Genomic DNA, 25484 nt, shown 5'->3' with positions numbered 1-25484 from the left:
TGTTGAAGGTGGTTCTTTAGAACTCCAAGAAGCTCGTGGCCTCAACCATTAGCTTGCTTGTTCAACCATCTGCATAGGACTTGGGGGCCCTGCCTCAGGACTTCAGGTTATTACTTCTCAGGTGACATTTATATGTTCAGTCATTGCTATTCAAAGCACAACCTTTGTGCCAGGTTGGATGGATGCACAGAACTTTCCGGCTCGTGATATAACCAAACCAGCCTTCTACTCGTGAACCCTTGAGCCATTGTGAACATCCAGAGCCATCATCCTGGGCTCCCGCTTTCCTCAAGCTACTTTTATTTCCAGGAAACAGTATTCCTTGCCTTATCCATACAGGATGTTGACACCTCTTTGGTTGGGGCAAGTCTGTCCTAATCTGGTGGGTCTCCCCACTTCCATACTTCAGAAAAAGTCATCAACACCTTGGCTGTTTGCTCCCAGGGGATTCTTCTCTCCCTGTGTGGATTGTTTTATTTGGGGATAGAGTCTCCAAGAAAAGAAGCAGCTTTGATGGAGTCACAGAAGGTCATGTCCTACCTCTCTAACTTGGCAATGAGTGTTCCCCGGCCCTAGCAGCCATAAAACACTTAGACGATATGGGACTTTGCTCTGGTCATTCTCTAGAGAAACAGTGAACACCTGCTTCAAGGTGTTTTTCTTTTCTGCCTATTCTTTGAAACTGGTAGAAAAAAAAAATAATAACGTTTGGCTTCAAGGTAACCTTCTGTCCTTCCTGTTCCTGGAAATAGCCAGAAAATCACCTAGCATAAAGATCATCATCATTATCATCTTTATCTTACTAGGGAGTCTGGCTGGGTTTGGGGAATTTTATAGTTAAACATACCCCTTTATTTCTCATCTCTTCTGAGTCTTAGATTCACTATGGAAATCAGGCAGGGCATGATTCTTGCCTTATTTGCACTCCGATTTCATGGCCCGCCCAAGGCCAATGGTGAGAAAATGGTGGGGCAAGTTTAGAAAGCAAGTCTGCCTTACTGCGGATGTCCCGTTCTTTAGAACGGGATAAGAAAGCTGAGGTCTTGACTTTGAGTCGCTCTTACTCCACCTGTTAGAGGATTCTCACGTGTGAATGTGGCCTGGGTTTGAAGACATTCGCTGGTAGCTTCTCAGCATCTTCATCTGCCAACAGCCCAAGCCTCCCCTGGCTGTCCTCAGGCCTGGAGGGTTGGAAGAGAATCTCCCGGAGTTTTGACCATTTAGCACACACTTGGTTCTCTGGGCGGCTCTGCTGTGCAGGCAGAACCATGGCCATGTTCTTGGAATTGGGGTGGGGTTCCTTGCACAAGTAAATGTGCCACCAGAGGGCTGCAGGCCTGGATTCTGGGGCACCGGGTACACATGTGATGAACAGCACCTATACTCTGTAATCTGCACTCACGGAGGCCCTGGGGCGGGCGGGGGCGCCCAGCAGAGGTAAGGTCATCATTCGAGCTATAGACATTCGGAGACACTGCCGAAATGCAGATTGTTGATATCACTCATTTTTGTGGGGGAAAAGCCCCATGAGAAACTAAAAGTCTTTTTACTCTGGCCTTCTGGCCTGAAACTCCAGATTGAGCTGTTTGAAACTCATCCCTTGAACAGTGGGCGCCATTAAGGAGTTCCTCTGCCTCTGCGCTATTCTCTTTTCCCTGCTCTTCTCCTCTCCTTTTCCTTTCCGTTCCTTTTTCTTCCTCCTCCTACCTTCTTTCCTCTGCCTATTTCCACTTCCTTATTTCCTTTTTTTTTTTTTTTTAAGCACACTCCACGCTCAGTGCAGAGAGCCTGACATGGGACTTGAACTCACGACCCTGAGATCAAGACCAGAGCTGAGATCAAGAGACGGACGCTCAATCTTCTGAGCCACCCAGGCGTCTACCTTGTTTCCTCTTGAAGTTCTAACTGTCCTTTCAGATCCTTATGCATGGTACCGACACTGCCACGCACAACAGCAGACAGATATTTGGGGAGACCTAATCTCCGCCTTCTCACTGGGTCACTTGAGTAGAATCTGCTCACCCGACAAGTAAAAACATTCTAAAGAGAGATGTGGCTCTTTACTCCCCAGCCAGGAGAGGGCAGCCTCCCAAAGTATCCCAGGGTCTTTGAGGGTGGAGAGAACACACATTTTCTTCATCTCTGGGCGGCCAGTGCCTGGGATCTCTGGGTGCGTAGAAGGAGGGGGAGCTGGAACAAGAACCTTCCGTCTGCCCACGGGGGCTGCATAAAATAAGCTGGAGAGCCAGTCCTAGAAATTCTAGGAAGAGGCCTTGCGGAGGAGAAGAAAGTAGCATTTCCTTCAGAGTGCAGGAGGAGGGAGCCAAGATGATGGGTAAGGTGTCCAAGTGTGGGTTGTCCTTACTGAGGGGAGGAGGCAAGCACCGTATCACTGGTGCCCACAATCCCAAATGGTGTCCGTGATCGGCGAGCCTTCCCTTGCAAGGAGACACCTGTTGATGTCCTACTTGATAGTAACGAGAAGATGACACAGGAAGTCCCATCAGGCATAAGAAATGCCTCATCCTGGGCTTAATGGGGTCGTTTGGGATTTGGTGACCTCTAGATACCATTGAGTCTTGTGGTCTAGATTGACAGTCTGCTCAAAAATCAGAGAAGTTTAATTTCTCATAGAAATGTGACCAGTGGAATTGTCTTCGACAGAAAGCGCCCAGACCTTTCTCTGAGCACAAAGTGTCATCTTACTGCGTATTGCACACCCAGTATGTGCCTGGTCTTAGGATCTCGATTTATTTTATGCTCTTTATGTCTATATGGATCCCAGGTCAGGGTGGATATGCCCGTTTTTCACATGGAAAGCTGCTGTTACAAGGGGTGATGTCACCTGCCCAAGAAGGCTGGGTGATTGAACTGTTTTGCTGGCTGTCCCTCCTGGTACTGGACGCCTCAGTGCTGCTCTGACCTTCAGAGTCTTTACCCCATCCATCCTCTGCTGTGCTGTCGGGCCGGCTGATAGATCAACTAGGCCTTGACAGTGATAGAGAAAGGGCTGGTGTAGCAAATAAAAACAGGCATTTGCACACAAGGATCACTTCTATTTAAAGGCCGCATCAATTTGAATCCAACGGGTCTAAATAGGGCTGCATTAGCCCAGTAATTTTATTTCCTTCATGACGAAGTGCAAATTAGAGCAGGCACATCTGAGCAGTCTTGGTAATGACCTGGGGTTTTACGTGTTTTTGTTCCTTCCTCTGAAGCTACAAGACAGGTCTTGGTTTGTGTGTCACTGTGCCCTGGTGTGGGCGGGCAGTGACCCTTTGTCCCTGTTTCCAGAAGACTCTTCAGGCCATCTGAGGACAATGCACAAGGCAGTTGAGCTGTTTTTCTCTGCTGGTTGCACTGATTTTCTTCTTATCTTCTGGGCTCTCTTTCCAAACATGCTATTTATTTTTTTCTGTAGTGATTTATAGAGGACCTGCCTTTGGCTAGGAGACAGGTGCATTTTATTCATTCACCCGAGACTTCTTTCCTTGGTTGCTAAACAGATGGGTGTGAGGATAAATCCAAGCAATACCTCGTCACATGGCAGACACCAAGATGCCTGCCTCTTTTCCTTTGAGCCACGGTCTCTCCATCCGTAGTAAAATCTTCTCTAGCAAGTTCCTACGAGGATTAGGGAAGAGTAGCAAACGTGAAAGCTTGTTGGAAGCTATAAAGTGCCACGTGGTTTGTCATTATTATGAACAGGTAATCATTGCTTTGTTTGATGTAAATATTAGCGTTACTTATTTGAGAATATTTTGATATTGTCCCTGGTGTGCAGTTTATGTGTTAAGTGGTTCTGAGAAGTTCACCCACTTGCTTTCCATAACTCTGGCCGGTGCGTGCAGTAAAGTCTCCTGTCATCATCAGACAGGTGAGTCTTCCTGAACTTGAGTTTGATTTGCAGACAGTGCTTAGGAATTGGAGTTTCTTTGGAATGCTTTGGAAGACACAGAGTCAAACAAGTTCCTTTGAAACCTTGATGTCTAATACAATGAGGATTAGCACACGTACCTAAAACTCAAGACAGAGTGTTCTCCATATCATACATGATGTGAACAACATTTTCAGGAGGGAGATTCTAGGGGCACTGGGGAGTTCTTGGAGGAGGAAGAAGTTTCTGTCCGTATCTTCTCTGTTCTTCTCTTCCTCCCTGATTTCAGGAGAGGAGGATTACGGAAGGCTTCATAGAGGTGAGTAGGTGAGGAATTTAGCAGCCACTGATTTCCAGCCACGGAGCACTGCACGACGAGATCGTAGGGTTTGTAAGGGATTAGTCAGGTTCTTCTGAGATGCCAGCCCAGTTCACTCGACAGGAGTCCTTCTGTGATTTTAATCTTTGGACATCGCAATGCGTTTGGGGGCCATTACTTTCTTTGGGCTGGACTGACCCCTGAGGACCCTGCAGGTGTAGGACGGCACCGGAACTCACGGGCTCTTACTGGGATTTGTTTTGCAGACGGCAACAGCCTGCACTCCGCCTGCGCCCACGAGAACGCCGTGCACAGCCGGATCTTTCAGATCTTATACAGGAATGAAGAGGTGCCCATCAATGACGCCGTGATCTTCCGAGCTCATCTGCTCTTAGACGGAGAAAGGGTAAGTGGTAGAATCTGCCGCCAGCCACGAGGTGCTGTCCCCTCCTCCCGCCTTTTGTCGCCATTCCCAGGTGATGGTAAGTGACGGAGAAGCTATGGATTTGCTCTAAAGTCTGACAGGGATTCCTGGCTTTAGAGAACTCATGCATGTATTTGTTCTTTCCGGTACTCATTCTTTCACTCATGTACTTTCTCCATCCATGTCCCACACAGTTTCCATTAACCGACTTACTGAGGCTTTGATTCCTTCTTCCCTTGCCTGTTTGTTCATCTGTTTGGGCAGGCATTCTGTCACGGAGTCAGTCAGCAGGCACCGACTGTCTGCTCCGTGCAGGGCTCTGGGCAGGGCCCTTGGATGAGGGACAAAGCTGGAGAAAGTGGCAGGAACTCTGCCCTCGAGGGCTTGGTAATCGAGTAGGAGAACAGGTATAGAAGCCAGCACCCTGGCAGGTGACGTGCACTCTGCTGGCTGTAGGCACAAATAAACGAAGGCGCCCCGAGGCTGGAGAGATGAGCTCTGTGGGAGGCATCGATGCTTCCACCAAGGGGCTCGCTTTGAGATGCACCAACTAAGAGTCCCTCAGACTAGGACAAATAGAAAGGGCACTCCATGCAGGGGCAACAGCATGAGGTGAAGCCCACTGACCTTGGGGGGTCTCAGTCCGTTTGTTGGAAGCTTGATTGTAAAATCTCTATTCTGGGACACCTGGGCAGCTCAGTCGGTTAAGCATCTGACTTCGGCTCAGGTCATGATCTTGTGATCTCATGAGATGGAGCCCCTCGTCAGGCTCTGTGCTGACAGCTCAGAGCCTGGAGCCTGTTTTGGATTCTCTGTTTCCCTCTCTCTCTGCCCCTCCCCTGCTCATGCTCTGTCTCTCTGTCTGTCTGTCTGTCTCTCTCTCAAAAATAAATAAACCTTAAAAAAAAAAAAAAAAGAAAACCGTCTATTCCTCAGGTTAGCACGTTTCGAGGGAATATTCGGAGTCTAAGGCATTACGTGCACTTCCCCAGTCCCGCCTCTGATTTCCATTGCCGCACTCCAGCTGCTCGTTTCCTGCTGGAATGCCTTTAACGATATGGAAGTATATTCCCCTTTTAGGAAGGTCCTTTGGCAGCAGGTCCCCCCACTCACATTCCCCACTTGGTGTGCAGAGCGCCTCCTGCTGGCCAGGTGCTCTCTTCCTCCTGTCAGGCCCTCCTTTCCATCCAAGTCCTTATGGTCCACGCAGTGACCAGGTTCCACTGTGTGGCTACAGGTGAAAAACTGTGGCTCATGTTTCCTTCCTCCATCCATCCATCCATCCATGCAAGATTTACTGAGTACCACCGATGAGCACCTATGAGGGGCTAACGATAAAATAGTGACCAAGAAAATACCCCTGGTGTCTCGGGACTTATATTTTACTGGCAGATCAGTACATTTCAGTGTAGTCAAATAAATAAGTCACGGACTTCCTATCCCTGAGCTTCCTGTGGCAACATGCCCAGCCCACTTGTGGTGAGATGCACTTGCAAGGGCAGGAAGGGGGGGCCTGGCACCCCATTGGGGGTCCTGCAAAGCCATCACTGGTCCCAAAGTGGAGGAGGTCCAACTCCGGGAGACGACTTCTCTTCACGGTTGCCCAGCGCTCAGCTCCTGCACAGCCTCCACACGGGGTGGAGGTTATTTCCTGAGGACAAGGGACAGTCAGGAGAGGCCTCCCTGAAAAGCCTACATTGAGCTGGGGTCCACGTGCCCAGGAACCAGGCATGCCAGGAGCTCGGGAAGACAGCATCCCTGGAGGAGGGCACAGCAAGGGCAAAGGCCCTGAGGTAGTGTGTGTCCCAGTTAACACCATAAGGCCGAGACGCCTTGCGCAGTGAGTGGAGGGAAGGGGCAGGAGGTGAAGTTAGAGAGGTGGTGGGGGAAGGCAGCCTTAGCGCTGTGGGTGACGGGAGGGAAGGGGGAGGTTATGCTTGGGTGACGGCAAGCCATTGATTTCGTCAGAAGGGCGCGGTGTTTGTCTTAGATTTTGTCCCCCGTCTTCCCATCTGTGAGCTTCTCCGGGGCCAGAGTCTCCTGTCTGTCTTTGCAACACCAGCGTCTGCCGTGGGACTCTGTCCGAGTTGCCCAGCAGATGCGAGCAGGTGACTTGGTTGGTGTAGTGAACAAACTGAACTTGAAATTCCTCCTTTTAGGAGAGGCCTCCTTCCTTCCAAACAGGAATGAGTATCCCTAGTGTTGTCTGTTAGCCGTCAGTGACCCTGGTCCCCTTCTTCCTTATGCCCTCACAGTGCCCACGAACAATTTATCTGTCATTGAAATCAAAAAGACCAAAACCACCCTCCACGAGCTGGGCGTGCCGTTTGACTACTGGAGCGTCTGCCCTCTGCCCTCCCCACCTGCTCTGGACCCCGGGGCTGACCGCATGCACCACTCAGCCGCATCCTCCTCTTTTGGGTTCTGTTTGGGTTCAGCTTGGCAGTGATTGGAGGAAGGGAGGGGAGTGGGGCCAGAGAGTACATTCCCCAGGCTCCCACTGGGCCAGAGAGGGCTGCTTGTCCACTGGCGTGCTGGGGCTAGCTGTTGTTCTGGGGCTAGCTCGTGTGCTGGGGCTAGCTTGAGTGACCCAAAGGTACACATGCTTTGCCAGCTCCCCGTTCACCCACTCAGTGATGTCACGTTGGTGGCCAGCAATCAGTTGTGATGGAAAGATTTATACCAGAGAACTCGGCAATGCTGCCCATCGGGGTTTTTAGTTTTCCTTCTGAGAATTGGTTGTGAAACATTTACTCAAGGTCTCAGCTCAGGTCAGGGGGCTCGCTCCATGGAGCTTTCCCTCCAGTTCTGATAACCACTCGCTCGGCCCACCTCTCTTGGTCCAGGGCATCAAGGACATCCTGCAGTGACCAGTCCTGACACACTGGCCATCATCCGTGGCTTTCCATAAACCCTCCCTGCACCCTTGTGAGTCATCTCTTTGCTGAACGGCATGGCTTCCTCATTTTGAGTATATCATCAGCTTCCTTCCTGGACCCAGTTTCGGAAGAGACCCCCGAGGTTGTTTTGAGTTTTCAGGAACCCCAAAGTAGGCTGCGTGTTCACACTTCGCTCACCCAGGTTCTGGCGGGCGAACGTTACTGTATCTCTTGTCGACCATCATCCTTTGCTGTGTTGACCTCAAAGGCCTTCTGGGCAGAAGTTGCGTTGGGAGGCTGGGTTCGGACAATGTTCAGGTGTCTCAGTCATCTTCCATCTGAATTCCACCACTCGCTCCCACCCCAGCATTTGTGGGCTTTCCCAACACCCAAGTTTAGCTCAGGTCAGGTTGTAACAAACCTCTGTTCTGAGGTTGAACAGGGAGTCTGTGTGGCTGTAATATATATCGCTTCCTTTTTATACCAAATCATTCATTGCTACAAGCTAATAATTTGTGTTGGAGTAATCCATACAGCAGCAAAGAATGCTACAGTTAATCATTATATCCAGATCAGTGACAATTAAAATTAATTGGGTCTGTCCATAAACGTTTCATATCGAGAATGGTTCCATTAGCTCTTTTCCAGTGAGTGTCTGTCTGCTTTGGACGACAAAAACACTGCTTATTGCCAGGGGTCCAGAGTTCACGTTCTGGCATGCGCACAGCCATCATTGTGAACAACAGACACTTATATGGTGGCTATGCATCAAGCATACCGTTGCGCATGCTATGAGAAATGCAGATGTGAAGATGCCTTCCACCCTGGGAGGGCACGGGTCAGTGCAAGACATGGCCGTGGACAGAAGCAGTCACCGCTTAAGGCATAAGATGGGATGTTTGCATGACGGTTGCAAAGAGTGAGTGTCCAAGTAGGGTGGCTGTTTAATTTATATACACCGTGTAATCCCTCAGAGGATTTGGAAAGGCTGACAAAATGCATAGAACAGTAAAAGGAAAAACAACAATAACAACAGACGGAGCCAGAGTCAAGGAAAATCACAAAAAGGGGGCGGGGAAGCCTGGAAGCCTAAATGTAAATAGGGCTAAATGTAACAGACCGAAATGCATGAACGTGGCACTAGGCGTTGCTAATGGAAGCTCGCACATTCAGCACCAAGTTTCCCAGCAGCCAAAGCAAAAAGGATAGTTACTAACCACAAGATGCTTGGTGCCCTGAGGAGGATGAGGGGCAGATTACATCAAAAAGTCTTTGTCAACAAGGCTGCGTGTTTATAGGCTTAAAAAAGAAAAGCATTTCTCAAAGCGTAATTCCTTGTTGTACCCACATCACGGTCTCCTGGCATTACTTGTTCAAAATGCAGATTCTTGAGCCCATCACAGACCTAGTGAGTCAGGCAGAGGGTTTTCTTTTGAGGGGGCAGGGGGTTGATTAAACGCGTTGAATTGTTACGGAATGGGTGAAATTTCTGCAGGAGGCTGTGAACAGCTCTTGAGACCAAGGGTGGAGAGGGCAGGGGAAAAGCAGTGAAGTAGACCTCCCATCTGGGGAAGAAAGCATCATTTCCAGAAGGATGGTGCAGGGGCGAGAGTGGACGGGAGAGTTGAAGACACAGCAGTTAGCACCATGAAGGCCCTGCCGGACACCTTATGTTTACCTGTTGTGAAAGCGGGGGGCGCCCTCAGGAATCAGGAGGAGGAGAGTTGGGATTTGGAAAGGTCCATCTGGCAAAAGTACGGAAAGTCGGGCCCAAAGCCCCAGGACATGGAGGCACTGCTAGGGTCCACGTGGGTGTTGGGGAGCACCACAGCAGAGGCAGCAACGGTAAGGATGTGTGGAAAGAGGGAGCTATGTTTTAGCCGAGGGCCTGTGGACCTGGGCTCAAGTGTGGGGATACAGCACATCGCATAGTCAAGAAAGTTCAGTGGGAGTTGACCGTAAGGTTTGGCCACAAAATGGGCTTGGGGTCCCTTGGCGGTCCACGGTAGCTGGGAGAAGATCACTTTTGGGAAGTGATAGAAATGCAGGCTGAGTTATAGTAACAACCACAGGATCTTAACACTAATACCACCTTATATGTATTCGACGTGTGTTGTGTGGTGGGCGTTGCACTGAGTGCTTTGCTTGGAAGGTCTCAGCAGCCCATCGCTACGGTATTGTGGTATATTTTGCAACACTTGCTTTATGGAGGAGGACACAGCGATGTAGAGAGGTGATTTGTCCAAAGTCACCTACCAAAGTGGTAGAGTGGAGATTTGAACCCCGGCAGTTTGACCACAAAAGCCTGGGTTTCTGACCAGCATGTGGACCCACCATGTGGAGTTGGTGTAGGAAGGGTCCTCTGGTGGCCAGGTCCATAGGAATTTGGAAATAACAATAATAACTAATGTTTATAAGAATGGTCTTTGGAGACGCCCAAGTGGCTCAGTTGTTTGGTTTCGGCTCAAGTCATGGTCTCATGGTTCGTGGGATTGAGTCAGTTGCACTACAACCTGAAGCTTGCTTGGGATTCTCTCTCTTCCTCTCTCTCTGCCCCTCCCCCCCACGCACACTGTCTCTCTCTCTCCCTCTCTTTCTCTCACTCAAAAAATAATAATAAAAAAGAATGGTCTTGGCTCACATGTTGTGTTAAGCCCTTTGGGTGTATTTTCTTAGTCACACAATAGCAGTGCTCTCTAAGGAGGAAGTAATATTTAACCTCATCTACAGCTGAGAAAACCAGTTTAGAGGGGCTGATTGGTGCAGGCTACAGCCAAGAATTGCACACATGTAGCTCGATGTCCGAAGCTGCCTCCTCCCCCACTGGCTGTGATGCAGCTCAGGAGAGAAGCTAAGAATGGAGAAGAGTCAGCATCATGAGCGGAGTCGAAAGCAACCAGGGAGGGAAGGCATACCCACAACACAGAGGGGATCGCACAACAAGGCCAAAGAAGCTTTGGACCCTTGACTGAATCTGGGCTGTGGGACTCACCTGCCAGCTGACCTTGGGGAGGTTGAACTGGGAATTCACTCCTACATGGAGCCTCAATGTTCTCATTTGTGAATGAGGGACAATAGTTTTGAATTCTCCGTTTTATCCACATTGGAGAAGACAGAATGGGCAGTCAGCTGCTGCATAGGAACTCTTCTGCGGATACTAGGCTACTGGTTTTATGTTCAGTGCTACACCACGCTGCTTCCTGCTGCTCAACAATGACTCTCTCTTTTCTTTCATGTTTATTTATTTTTAAGAGAGAGAGAGAGAGAGCGAGAGAGCGTGAGCAGGGGTGGGGCAGAGAGAGAGGGAGACACAGAATCCGAAGCAGGCTCCAGGCTCTGAGCTGTCAGCACCGAGCCCAGTGAGGGGCTGGAACTCATGAGCCCTGAGATCATGACCTGAGCCGAAGCCTGAGCCACCCAGGCGCCCCTAAACAATGACTCTTAAAGGGAGGTGATGTCTTAAACCAAGTGATATGCATCAGTGGCTGGGCATGTGCGTGTGCACATACAGACGTGCACAGGTGTGTGCACCTTTCCACACGTGCCCATGTACCAGGGTGTGTATTTTGAGGGAGGGGCAGGCAGCCAACTGCCAATGATTAATTGAATGGTTAGAGAAGCCAGTGACTTTATCCTGGAGCATCTTGGAATTCAAGATTTATTGAGACATCAGTAAACCCATAGCCAGGCTCAACCCTGGCCCGGGATTCCGCTCCTAGTTCCAAAGGAATTGCAGCAAGTTTAAAACTGGGGCTTACAGTGAGTTTTTCTCGCCAGCACGCTCGGGAGGAGGTTAGGCGGGTTTCCTTTGCCAGTCCCACTTCCGAGGAACGGGCGGCAGGAGGCTCAGCTGCCTGGGTTGTGTGTACGAAGCAAGGTTTGTGATTATGCAAAACAAAGCTAGCAGAGGAAGTTATTCATAGCACTTGGATCCAGCAAAATGTTAACTTTTAAATGCTTTTTTTTCCTCCAACACATTTTAAAACCCTGGGGACCTAAAGATAAATTCCATCCATATGTCTGTGCCTGAGTTCTGCTTAACCAGGAACGTGTTTCCAAAGATGCCTTTGGGTAAGAGATTTCCATCCCTGAAGGATGAGGACATTTTGCAAAGAAACAAAAACCAACAGGAGAGGGGGTGGAGAAGAGCTTTATTTATTCCTCAGGACACATGAATACTTTCTATGTGGCAGGCTCTATTCCTAGAGCTGGGGATCCAGAATGAATTGAGACTACTCTCTCCCTTAATGATGACTGATTGCTGTGGACACTGTGTGTGTGTGGGGGGGTGGGATTTAGCCACAGGCCAGATGGGGATTGTCAGTGAACACCGTGAGCCTGATCCAAGTGAAGTTTGCAAATGCCAGGCCTGCATTGCCGGATCCAGGGATTTTTTTTTTTAACAGAAGCTGGAAACTTGCAATAGAAATGTGAGGTTGCCTGATTTTTGAATGTTTGCAATTTGTAAGGTGCAACTTGCAGCTTGGCGAGGACTAGACAGAAACAATTTGGGTTCTGGGCTTCCCGGTTACGAACCGGAAACAATTACAATAGGAAGCATTGAATGCCAAGATAGAAATTAGATACCAGGGTTTTGTGGGTTACAGGGTAGAAGGGCTCCGTCCAGCCTGGGTGTGGGGAGGAACTCATGCCCTGCCCCAAGTGTGCAGTGCTCACCTAGGTTTCCCCGCTGAGCAGCGGCAGCGGAAGGATCTGGTGTTGAGCAGGCATCCTTCCTGAAGGTGGGATGGTGTTGGAAGTGGGAAAAGAGGAGCAGAGGGTACCATCTTTTAGATGTAGGTGAGAAGCCAACAGGTAGAACAAATAGATTCCTTTGATAATTGACGAAAATAGGAAAGTGAAGAATGAAAGCAGCTGTGGATAGGACAGGAAATGCCAACGTGTCTCGAAGTGTAAACGGTTGAATGAAATGGACCTCAAGCCAAAAATGAAAGATCTGGGGGCGGCCAGGTGGGTCAGTCAGTTAAGTATCTGACTCTGGTCTTTGGCTCCATGAGTTCGAGCCCCACATCTGTCAGTGCGGAGCCTGCTTGGGATCCTCTCCATCTCTCTCTCGAATAAGCTTAAGAAAAAAAAGAAATCTGGGGCGCCTGGGTGGCGCAGTCGGTTAAGCGTCCGACTTCAGCCAGGTCACGATCTCGCGGTCCGTGAGTTCGAGCCCCGCGTCAGGCTCTGGGCTGATGGCTCGGAGCCTGGAGCCTGTTTCCGATTCTGTGTCTCCCTCTCTCTCTGCCCCTCCCCCGTTCATGCTCTGTCTCTCTCTGTCCCAAAAATAAATAAAAAACGTTGAAAAAAAAATTTAAAAAAAAAAAAAAAAAAAAAAAAAAGAAATCTGCTTTCTTATGAAGCTGAGCCCTCTTGGGGGATGACCCCCACTTTCCTGGGTGTCAGCATCCCCCGCTTACACATGGACAGCAGTGCCCACCTGGCGAGGGTGCCCGAGGGCAGAGATGATGTCACCTCCAGCATTTTCCCATCGCTAGCCAAAGGGGGCTTCTTCCGGGCAAGTTCACAGCCCCCTTTCCCAGAGCAGGTGCTACAAACACTTCCCTCCTGCCGAAAAGGATTCCAGATCAAATCTGTTTGGGAACTAAGGTGCTCAAAAGGCCTGTGCTATAGAAAACTTGCCTAACGTTTTTTTTTGCAAATTGACTTTTTCCCCCATTTGACTCCATAAATCCCTTCCTTCTGATTTCCTCATAATGCTCACAGATCTCCCCTCCAACCAGAGTTCTGTGGACTCTGCATGGGAATTCTGCTTTATGACTAAATGACATTAACGTTGCAGTGAGGTTCTTTTCCTAAACTTTGGGAATTAGGCCAGCTACATTTTTCATCTGGGCCAGGTATGACTGCTAAATCCCTTCCACTTTGTTTCTCTTGCAGGTGGAAGAGGCACTAAGTGAAGTCGATTTTCAGCTCAAGGTGGATCTCCACTTTACAGACAGTGAACAGCAGTGAGTGTCCCTGAAGTCTCCAAATCCTGGTTTCCTTCCTCCAACGCTTCCTCGTCCCTGGGGCACCTCCTGGCCTTGAACCTCAGAACATTTCCCAGATGCCTGGCTCCCAGCAGTGGGGCTGGGAGTGTCTACACGGTCACTGTAGACTGCGTGCCTTTCAGGCAGATAGCTCAAGTGCTGGGTGCACAGACAACTCCTGACTGCTTGCCTTTAGTATCTGGCACCTTCTCATACCTGACACCTCCATTCGTTTCCGGTGCGGTATTAATTAGGTCTTCAGATTGATGACCCTATGAGGCTGCAATCCTCAAGGCTCCTTCTGAATCAGAGGAGAGCCTGCCTGGATCCCACGTCTTTGTCCCAAATATGTGCTCCTGTGCTTCAACTCTCTGAAAATTGAAAACCCGTTGACTTGTAACGTGCCGATTCAACGGGCAGGAGACAACGCTCCTCCTTCCTGAAGGACAATGCTTCCTCTCAGCCTGATCCATGGCATCCCCCTCCTGCTACTCTGGGCAGGCTGTCAGCTGTAGATTCCGTCAGGTCATAAATAAATGGTCCCTGTTTCAGGTATCAGGAAGGCCACTCGAGGGTATTACCAAAACTCTAACCTCTCATCCAGTTTATGACCTCTTCACTGCCCCCCTCCCCTGCCTGCTTCTGCCACCCCCCAGCTTCAGGCTTGTTGAGGTCAGGAAACTCCCAGGGCAGGAGCAGGGCGGTGGGAGGCCTCCTCTTTGTTCCTGCCTTCTTCCCTGCAGGGGCGTGTGGGTCTCACAAGGTCACGCTCAGTCAGGAGTTAAGGGATTACAGAGGAGCAGAGGTCATATAGGACAGGTTCAATTGCAGGCAAGGCTCAGTAGAGTTTGAATCACTGCGCCCTTTGCTCTTGGGGTATCCCTATGCATTCTTTGGGGATATACCCACTAATTAGGCAAGCTTGCTCACTCCCCCACTGTAGTTCTTTGTTGTAGATGCCTCCTGTGCCTGGGCCATTCACTCCTTGCTGGAAGTTCTTTTGGCATATTCTTCTTGAAAAAACCCATATCTGGTCCTTGGGAAATGAACAAAGGCACTTTAATCCCTCAGGGGTGGGGAACCCTCTCCCCCTGCAATCCTGCTCACTCTTTCTTTGGCCAATCCAGCCACCCTCAGCCTCTCCCCTGAGGACATATGCAAGATGATTCAGGTACCAGGACCTATGTTCCCCCAATTGTAGGGGACACAGGGCAAACACACTTGAAGATCCCTCTCACTAGGCTTATAGTTATGGGGCAGACACTCCTTTTCCCTCTGTTCTGTTAGCAGAATCGCAGAGAATTATCCTGACCACTCTTCACAAGCTAATCTGCACTTCTGGTCTCTACAACCTTTTCAGCAGAAGCATCACATCCTCCTATGGAAAATAGAAAACCAGGTGGCCAATGGTCTAATGCTGTCAGAACGACCTCCCAATCCCTTCAGAGTTCAGACGCCCTTTTGGAACTTTCTCCCCCTTCTCAAGGACTGTCCCATCCCTGAGATGTGTCTGGTTATTACAGAGTTTCCATAATGTGAGGAGTTGAGTCACATGGGGTCCTCTGAGATGTCAGTGACCTGATGTGTCTGCGCATTGAGAATGGACATCTGCTGATGTGCGGATGGTCATGTCTAATGTTTGGGTTGTCAGAGGTAGCTGTCCATGGTCCTGCCATAGTGTCTGGGCTCAATATCACAGATTCCTCATTCTTGTCTGGCCCCCAAGGCCCTCAGGCCACTTGCTTCCCTCATCACTGCTTCTTACCTCTTTGTGAGATGGTGGACGCTTGGGAAACCTTATTTTCCTCAGGATTTGTTCTTCTAGCACCATATTGAGCTTAGAGCCCCTGCAAGAAGCTGGCTTTCTTCCTAACCTATAAACTCAGAAGTTAAGCCTCTGCCTCTGTTCCCATATGCCCCCTCAACCATCTGCGATTCCAATCATCCGCCCGTTTCTTTAACCCACCCTGCCTTATCTTCCTGTACCTGCTTCCTCAAAGACATTCATCCATTACTCCACGGTAGACATTTCCAAGCAGTCAGAGAACCCTGCAAATGATTCCATACTCGGCCTAGAAGTCATTCTCCATCCCGCCTGCCTGGCAGTCTGAATGATAAGTCATGGCAGACCCAGGAGATGAGACCATCTTGCCATCAAGATGGGAGTTCATGGAGATGGGACCAAAGTGTAGGACATTCAGCAGCCCAGGCTCTGTGCTCAGCCGCCACGAGATGCTGGTCGAATCCCTGAATTGTTGCTACATCTCAACAGCCTCATTTATAAAATGGACATTGTTATAGAACCCATGTCTCACAAGTCTGTTATGAAGATTAAGAGAGACAGTATCTCAAGTGTGTGGTCTGCCGAATCAATGTCTTCTTCCTCTCTGTGGCTTCCTAGATGCGTGTGGGGCCGGGCTTCCACGTGTCACTTCCTGTCTGTAATACAGAGCACTTAATAACAATCAGAGCAGGGGGTTTTCATGGAGTACAAGATTAGCTAAGGGGAACAGGAAGCCAGGGACTGGGGAAGAATTTAAAATGCCATATTTTTTCATTTTCCTAAATTGGGTTTAAGGATGATGCAGTGTCTGTAGCACATCCTGGGGACACGCATTAGGCTTTGAAACATGACCCAGGCAGATGGCTTCTTTAGAACCATGTAGGCCCGAGTGGAGACCAAATAGGGAAGTATGGCATTGAATATCAGGGATTTGGAAGGGCCAGAGTCAAGATCACCCTGCTCCAGTCGGCCCTCTCACACTTGCACTTGCTACTTTGCAAAGGCCCACGAGCACATGCCTGCATAGGGACGGGAAGCTCACTCCTTCCCATCAGATCCCCTTCTGTCCCTGGACAGTTCTGCCTAGGAGGAAATTCTTCTTTATTTAAGGAACAAGTCCTTTTTGTGTGCCTTTCTTCGGTTGCCCTTGATTTTAATCCTTGCAACCACTTAGGAAAATTCTCAGTCTGGATGACCCTTTAAGATCAGATAAACAAGACTCTTCAATAAAGTCATCTCTTCATCTCCAATTAAATATCAGGATTCTTTCTCTGTGTTTTGTGTTTGATCTTTTTTGGTTCCTTTATAGGAACTCAGTGCTCAGGGTGACCTCCATCGTTTCTAAATTGAGACCCCCACGAACTGAGTTTTATCTCCATTGATTGGTTCTATCCATTATTGAACACAAAGCAGCTATCACCTCCTTTAATCTGAGTTCTTTACTCCTATTGATGTGGCTTAAATTCTTTTAACATTTTTGACACCTTTGCTCCCCGACGTGTGCTTCACCTCCTCTTGTTGTAGCCTAAGAATATGTCTGTGATTCCCACAAGCTTGTGTCTGAATGGATTCCAAGTGACGAAGTCCAGTACCACAGAAGGGACTGTGGGGTCAGATGAACGTGGGTCTAGCATTTCAGTTTTGTCTCGTGACTTGGAACAAGTCACTTAACCCATGCTGGCTTTGATTCCTTATCTGAAAATGGAATAATACTAGTAAAGACCTCATATGACGGTCATAAGGATTAAGGGGAAAAGCAGTGGATTCCATTCATTGTAAGGCCTCAGTAAATTATTGTCCGAATTAAAGTGAATGTAAATATTAATGGCTTTCTGAGACTCGGGAGGTACCCCCTTTCCCCATCCCCATCAGGTTTCTGCCTGGTAAGAGAGGAGGCTGTTGTTTGTGGTCTGTTTATGGAGTCACCCTGGGCTGCAATGATTTACTTGCCAATTTGCACACAAGCCAAGCGACAGGATTCCAGGGGGATTCCAGCCCATTGAGCTGGGTCTTGGGAGTCCGCTCCCTTCCCTTCCTCTGCCTGTGTCTCATTTCCATCTACGGAGGAAGGAGAACTTTGTCCTCCGAATACTCTCTGAGCTCTGGGCTCTACCCATGGAAGATGCCCCATCCATGCTTCCCAAGTGCTCTGCTTCAGAGAGACTTAGAGAGCCGGAGTGATTGGCTTCCAGAACTTGAGGTTAGCACTGGAAGAGTTTTATTTAGAGAAGAATCAGCTCCTTTTTTATAACCAATGGCTCTGTTGGGCCTTGCCTTCCAGCCAATTCATCTCTTAGGAATCAGACACACCCCAGTGACAGAATGCTAGAGCAAAGGTACAGGAATCCTTCTTGAAACTCGTCAGACTATTCAGCCATTATGCTTTGGGACTCATTTATTCCTTTGGTCAGCCACTTCTTCTTTTCCATAAGCAAACATTTGGCCAACGTCTACAGTTTGCCAGATACAATGCGAAGTATTGAGACAGAAGGATGAATTAGTTGAATTTCCTGGCCATAAGAGGTAGGACTCTGGCAGAAAACCCAGACTCACGAGGCAGTGCTATGTTGGACGTTGGTGGAGGGAGACGAGCAGCGTGGGTGGGAGGGAGGCCCAGGGCTTCAGGGTTGACGTGAGCCCTGAAAAGGGGTCTGAGCGTCTTTCCGTCACTGGCCTGACAGGGGAGGGGGTGCTTGGTATCAGTGGCAGCAAAGCATGAGCCCCGGGGCTGCTGAGAAGTAACCGTGTGATGCCTCCTGAGTTCTCTTCCTTCTCGGAGCCTCAGGGATTTCAAACCAGACAGGGTGATTGTAGGGGACGGATCAGATGATTCCTGCGTGGTGGCTGGCCCGGGGTGGGGCCATCACGCAGACCTGCCTGGGTGACAGCAGGGATAGCTTGCCATCACTTACCTGGGCTCACTCGCTTGCCTTCCAGGCTGAGGGATGTGGCGGGGGCACCCCTGATTAGCAGCCGCACGCTCGGCCTGCACTTCCACCCCCGGAGAGGCCTGCACCACCAGGTCCCCGTCATGTTCGACTATTTCCACCTGTCGGTGATCTCGGTGACCATCCACGCGGCCCTGGTGGCTCTGCAGCAGCCCCTGATCAGGTATGAAATTACGAACATGAACGAGGAGGCGTGGGGCGCCGCCCTGGATTTCTCGTTATACTCCTTCCACGGCGCAGCTGAGGGGGGCCGGGCTGGCCGGGATTGATGGGCGCAGACCAGAGGGGCTTCTCCCAGGAGGAGGGTCTAGGCTCTGGGCCTCCCTCGGGGGCAGGGGAGAGGTGGGCGGTGGGCAGCACAGAGAGGGCATCAGGAGTCCAGGGCGCGTGGGCAGGGAGCCAAGGGGCTGAATCTGCCAGCAACGGATTACACCTGGCAAGACTAGATTCGGATCGGACCTGGGCCCTGCACCTGGCTTTGCCTTTTCTAACCGTGCCTTATCTGAGAAGTCACCACGTTTCCCTGAGATGCACAGTCTTCCTCTCTAAACCAGGAGCACTCGTGTCCCATGCACAGATCTTAGTGGCTCTCAAACAAGGGTAGTGGCTAGGCGCGGGACAGGGACTCTGTTTTCTGCGCCCCTCCCCAGGTTGCCATGTGTTCAAATGCAAGGCCACCCATATGGCCCTGTGTTCACTCTGTCAGTGAAGCCCTGTGATGCACCGAGGCTTAATGCATCCTCAAGAGGGGGCTACAGAGCTGGAAACAGTGAGCATGTTCCTCGTGTGCCTGGCATGGCCTGCTTTGTGCACCAGGTCACTTCCTAACCTTGCCTGTGCATGTGGGCATGAGGTGGTCATGCGTGCAAAGAGACAGTCAGGGATAGAATCTTGTGATGTGGAGTCTCAGGAAGGAGCTAACGTTCCAGTGCCCCTTTTAAGGAGAACTTCTCACTACTGGTGGTTAATATGCATGAGACTCCAGTCCCCACTGATGGTTGGGTAAGAGCTTGGCTCCGATCACCTGCTGGGGTCAGTGACTAGGAAAGGAGCCGGGATCCTGGCCGGCTGACGGGGCCCGCAGATGCTGCTCCTGGAGGCCTTTACCCAGTCCCCGTGCCCCTCAGCCGAGCCCCACCCCAGGCTCTGCTTGCTGTGGGGGCTAATTCAGACACTGATCTGAATGGTGGACAGGATGGATATATGTCTAATCAACCATAATCCCCAAACTGAGAAGTGTCATCCAGAGATAAAAACTAAGTGGGCTGGGGTGCCTGGGTGGCTCAGTCGGTTAAGCGTCCGACTTCAGCTCAGGTCATGATCTCACGGGCCAGTCCGTGAGTTCAAGCCCCGCATCGGGCTCTGTGCTGACCGCTCAGAGCCTGGAGCCTGTTTCGGATTCTGTGTCTCCCTCTCTCTCTGACCCTTCCCCATTCATGCTCTGTCTCTCTCTGTCTCAAAAATAAATAAAGGTTAAAAAAAAAATTAAAAAAAAAAAAGACTAAGTGGGCTAAGGAGCATGGTGAGAAGGTTTCTGAAAGAAAGGGTGCATTGCATACGCTGGGCCTTGAGCAGTGTAGGGTTTTGACGTAGGGAGAGCCCTTGGGGAGTTAGCTCAGAGCCCATGAAAGGAGCCAAGGGCACTGAGGGTGGAGGGGGCTGGCATCATGGGCTGTGCGTGTGCCGTGCCTGGCCTCCAGCGCTCCACTGGCAATGTGGACATTCTCCTGCCCATCTAGGGTCGAGCTCCTCCAAACTGGTCTCTGAAGAAAAAGGAGACACCCCTGTAAGGAAGACCATGGGAATATTCATTGTTCTTTCTCAATCGCTATATCGAGGGCCTGCTGTGCCCCAGGACCAGTGTTAGGGTATGCACAGTATATCCCACGGGGGCAGCTAAGGAGATGTTGCGATAGACTTCCTTGTCTGCATTTATGGTGTTATTATACGCCAAGTGCTGCTCAGAGTTTGGCAGAAAATATTAACAGCAATCATAGGTATAATCAAAGGAAAGCAGACCTGAATTTGGGAAATTGCAGGAAAAATAGAATCCAGAAAGGGGGGGCGGGCATGAGGATCCTGCAGAGATATTCCCTGGCTGTGTGCTCGCTCTGAGGCTTGGCAAAAAGTGGCCTTGATGCAGACTTCAGGACACAGTCTGCTGTCAGTGACACGGGGCTGATGGCGGGAGGTGGTGTCCTATGAGTGGCTGGCTGTCACCTGGTGGAAATGAGGTGATAGCCACGCCCCCCCCCCCCCCCGTCCCCCGCCCCGGGCCCCCCAGCCCTGGGCCCAGGGTAGGAAAGAGGAGTGCCCTGCAGGTGGTTCTGGGGCCTGAGACTGAGCTGTTGTGCCTCAGCTGGAGTCAGGCCTGTCCTGTTGTCTGCAGCCACCAGGTAATTCCTGGGGGTCCTCGGAGTGATGTGTAACTGCTCTAGACATCTGTTTCAACATTGAATAATAAGGAAGGAGAAGGAAGGGAGGGAGGGAGGGAGGGAGGGCACTTACGAAATGGGCAGTGATATTAATCCAGCAGAGATGAACAGAGTGCAGTGAGATGAAGTTCATCGTCTATGCTGCACATGGTGACCATGTGCTTGCTTAGTGGTGGGTGGCCTAAGCTTGACCCATTTCTGGAGAGGCCAAGCCAGGAAGCTCTGGGATGAACCGATCAGATCTGGGACCTTAAGAGGCTTAGAGTTTGGCAGGGCAGAAACATACGTAAGTAACTCTAGTTCAGCAAGGGAACCATCCTGGGAGTGGGAATGTGATGGAGGGTGGGGTTGAACTGTTGGCTTTGGGGTCAGAGGGATCTATTCTGAGCCCCCTGCTGAGTGAGCGCGTTAGCTCCAGCACATGACTTAAGCTCCCCGAGTTTCTGTTGCAGTTTGTGCGGGAAGGTTATTAGAAGGGGTAAATGAGATAGCACACGTAAACCCTTGGCCATGCGTTCCGTTGATTAACATTTATGCAGCGCCCGCCATGTGCACATCTCGGGGTCCGATCTCGGCCTCATGTCTAGCACAGAGAGAAATAAATTTGGAAGGATAAAGGTCTCATTTAGCAGTGTAACGAATGACACATTGAGGAATTGAAAATCCATTGATTGTTTAAGAAGGGGGCATTGAAGGACATGAGCAGAAGAATCACCCAGTAAGACCTGTGTTTTGTAAAGATCCCTCCTGCGGCCAGAGTCGGCTGGGCTGGAAGCGATATCAGGGTGGAGACGAGAGCCAGGGTCCAGCTAGGAGCTAAGTGTCCATGTTGCCCAAGATGGCTGTGAAAAGCCATCTTCCTGCCGCTGGGAGCCCTGATACTCTCTAACGAGGATTTGGGACCTGGAAACTCCTCGTAGAAAACTTAACCTTCTGATGGAAACAGCTCCTTGCAAATCGAATGGAGCGCACATAGATATTCAGCGTCAGAGCCTGGCTTCTCCAGGGATGGCAGTTAAAATAGAACTGTCTTTTGTTCTCTGGGTTTTATAGGAAGGATTTCCATTAGTTACCTCACAGTGGCTGGGAACAAAGGCAACCCTTTAAAATGATGGGAAACACCTGTCAAATGGGGCAAGTTCTAGTTTTTCCAGAAAAGTGAGTTTCCCAGCATTCCTCAAGTCCAATCAGGAAGGAGCAGGTGAGAAATTAAAATTTAACCTCAAAAGACCTTCCGCCTTTCCTGAAACACCCTCAAGAAGAGACTCCAGTGTTTCAGCCTTAAATGGGGCAGGTGGATTCCACTGGGGGGATTCAGATCCTCTGGAAGAGTCAGTCAAGGCCACAGTTCAGGAAAATAGCTGGTGATTCCAGTCACTAACTTGCAGTCTGCCCCCGAATATGCCGTGAGCATCGCTGCTCATGCACATGTTCTCTGTTTTCCTGCAATGTTCCTTTGATCCAGTTGTAGCCAAACTGCACCCTTGCTTTAAATTGCAGTTCTGGCTTAGTCGGTTAAGCGTCCGACTTCGGCTCAGGTCATGACCTCATGGTTCATGAGTTCGAGCCCCGCGTCAGGCTCTGTGCTGGCAGCTCGGAGCCTGGAACCCGTTTCGGATTCTGTGTCTCCCTCTGTCTCTGCCCCTCCCCTGCTCACACTCTGTCTCTGTTTCTCTGTCAAAAAATTTAAAAAAAAATCGCAGTAAACAAATCAGAGTAATGACTGTATTCTGTTCGATTAGGGGTGTGTTATTAGCAGCGGTGGCTACATAAAGATAATAATGATCGTGGAAGGTTTTATTGTATTTGTGGTGTCATCGACATCAGCTGGAACCTTCATCGAATGACTGCTGTTTGCCTGACGCTGCACTTGAAGCCATGTTGGGCCAGTCTCACAGAATCCTCAGAGGCCCCGGTGAAGGTGGTGGTGTCAGCTTGCCCGGCATAAAAGCTGTCCCCTCCCCATGTCATGGAGCTTATGGGCACTGTCACCGGGCTCCCAGTCTGGACAGACCAGCCTGGATAGCGGCCCCTCACCCCTGGGCCGTGCTCTACCGGTGACCCCTCGACTATCCCTCCTCCCCCCTGGTTCGCTTTATAAACTGCTCTCCAGTGCGCCCTGTTCTGAGTTCACCTTCGTGGTATCCCCTCTACCTCCCTCTCTATGCAAAATGTCTTCACAGAGAGGGGGCTGGGCCTCCGTCGTCTTGCCACCTGCCACCTGACTCACTGCCAGGCCTGTGGCGCTCACCGGATACATGTTTGAATACGTGAATTAAAAGTATCATATTAACTTTATTTCCCATCAGGGCGTTAAGCAGGGATGTGGGTCGCTTGGACTGGATCCTTCCAGGGAGATTCCTTGAGCAGCTGTGATGCTCACGCTCTTCTACAGGACAAATGGAGGCTCAGGGGGGGGAAGGGTTGAAGGAGCTCACCCCAGACTGTGCCCCGAAGGGAGCAGACACAGGACTCAGACAGAGCGGGTGGAGCCCCCGTCCTTCTGTCCCTCTGGTCCTGGGGTCTTGGAGCTGTGCCTCGGTGTCTGTCGGCAGGTGGACAGTTGGCCTTTCCGGGCATGTTCGTGTTCACAGAGCAGGCTGTGTGCCCTCTTCGCTTCCCAGGATCGCGTGCCGGGTGCACCCCTTGTCGGGCCGGCATCCTGAGGGGCAAACTGCTCCTTCTCGCCGTGTCCCACTGACAGCCCGGAGGGGCAGAGCCAACAGCACCATCGCTTTCTTCACACTGTTTCTCCCTCTTCAATCCCCCGCCTTTCAGTTTTACCCGTCCGGGAAGAGGGTCCTGGCTTGGTAAAGGCGGCCCAGACGCGGGACCGGAGCAGTCCAGCCTCTCTCTGGAGAACCTGGTCTTCGGAGCTGGGTACTGCAAGCCGACTTCCTCGGAGGTAAGGTCCACACGGGACGTGGCCCCGGGGCCAGATGCAGCTTCGCAGGGGTGCGTGTGGGCCCCTTCCTCTCACCCGTCCGTCCGTTCCTTCCTTTCTGTGAAACATATTCCTCATGCCGGACCCTGGGGTGGACACTGTAGGGTCCTCTTCTGGGCGGTCCCTTGCGAGGGCACGCGGTGAGCGGCTTCCCCTGGACCACATGGTAACCTGGACAGCCCGTCGGCCGTGAGCCCCTGTCAACGCCCGCCTCCGTCTCCCACTTGCTCACTTCTCTGAGCCTCAGTTTCCCCCCTTGAAGAGTGGACTCACAAAGATTCAGTAATCTTCTGGGGTTGTGTGTGGAGCCATCGGTGCGATGAGTGTGAAGGTCCTAGTCCAGTGCTGGTATTCAGTAGGCGCTCAATAAATATGCACATCCTGACCGTTCCCTTCTTCCTTCTTCCCAGTCAACTCCCGTCATTACCTCTCTGTGAGGCACAGGGCTTTGGCCACACTCAGGGTCGCTGTGCCCGGATTTCTCCTGAGCCAACACATCATTAGGTTTGTTAGGAACTTGCTCAGAAATAACCAGCCTGCATTAGAGACGGATAGAGGGAGGGACAGATGATAGTATTTCCAACTAGCGGTGACATATTTATGTAGACACAATATATATAAAGAGATCTGTTGAAAAGAATTGGCTCACGTGATGATGGAGGCTGAGGCATCCCCATGACCCATCCCTGCAAGCCGAGGACCCGGGAGAGAGCCGGTGGGGGGCTCCGGTCTGAGCTCAAGTGGGCAGGCAGGAGAACGCGGGTGTCCCAGCTGGAAGGCAGGCAGGGAAAGGACATTCTCTCACTGTCCCCTTTTGTTCTGCATTTTCTTAGCCAGTCAGCTGATGCCGCCCACCTCGGGAGGGCGATCGGCGTGAACTCGGTCCGCTGACTCAAGTCAGTCTCCTCCAGAAACCCTCACAGAGACAGCCGGGCTAAAGTTGTACATGGTGTCTGGGCACCCGGTAGCCCGTCGGGTTGACCCAGTGAGCTGTCACACAGTCCACAGTAGAAGCGTGGAAGTCTGCCTACCCAGACACGAAAGAGGCACCCCCTTGTCCCATGCAGCCCTGCCCCCTCCTCACATATCCGGCTCTGCTGGCTCTCCTGTGACATCACCTCTCCCTGCCTGTGGCCCAGCCAGGAGGCTTGGCCGCAAAGGTGGCTGAGCCATGCGTGTCTCCATCTGGTCCCAGCCGCGGTGTCTCGTGTTCTCACGATACAAGGAGCTGAGGAGAGAGCTTCTGAGACCCTCCTGAGGGGCAGGGTTCTGTGCCCAGGAACGAGCAGCCTTTAAAGCCAGATAGAACTTCCTTGGAGGTGGGCTCCAAAGACTTGTAGATGCCACCGAGCCTCGTACCAGTTTCCTCAGCATTGACACTGGACCCAGCAGATAATAGCGAGGGGGTGGGAGTTTGGGACTTCCTGCTCCCTCTGCGTATCCCCAAGGCCAGGCACTGACCCTCCATCGTTAGTGGGTGCTGTGTGCGTCCCGTGGATCAGCCCCAGCCCCCTGCTGCAGGCCCAGCCCCGCTCCAGACTCCTGATGGGTAGACCGAGGTCTTCGTTGTGACCACGTCACAGGGCCAGGGCCGCTTCCCCCTCAGCCAACTTCTCACTCGCCCGCATGTGCCTCCCCAGAGGATCTACCTGAAAATCTCCAGCTCAGACCATTTCCCAGGTAATGTGGTGTAGGACGTTAGGGAATGTCAGAGATCGGTTCAAAACATTTTTGACACATGTTCCAAGACAAGGGCCTTTTCTAGGTCCACGGGAACACGGGATGATTATGCTACAGCATCTCCCAGAGGGAACTCTTATGCACATCCTCTGATGCCTCGTTCAGATGCCACCACCTCTGAGAAGCACTCTCTGAT

The 25484-nt window shown here is 50.9% G+C and overlaps 1 protein-coding gene across 4 annotated transcripts in view; it reads left to right on the top strand.

The window, feature by feature from the left end:
- Positions 1–25484, top strand: part of FAM135B (family with sequence similarity 135 member B) — a 282823-nt gene that overhangs the window by 179788 nt on the left and 77551 nt on the right. For all 4 annotated transcript variants that reach the window (XM_019459771.2, XM_019459770.2, XM_019459768.2 and 1 more), the window contains exons 4-7: positions 4463–4602; positions 13407–13477; positions 18219–18392; positions 23443–23569. In XM_019459771.2, the coding sequence (XP_019315316.2) occupies positions 4463–4602; positions 13407–13477; positions 18219–18392; positions 23443–23569 (512 nt within the window). The remainder of the gene's footprint in view (positions 1–4462; positions 4603–13406; positions 13478–18218; positions 18393–23442; positions 23570–25484) is intronic.

Source organism: Panthera pardus, unplaced genomic scaffold (genome assembly GCF_024362965.1).
Source record: "Panthera pardus isolate Hobbes unplaced genomic scaffold, ASM2436296v1 HiC_scaffold_7, whole genome shotgun sequence".
NCBI classification, from domain to species: Eukaryota; Metazoa; Chordata; class Mammalia; order Carnivora; family Felidae; genus Panthera; species Panthera pardus.
This window is presented reverse-complemented; position numbering and strand designations above follow the sequence as displayed.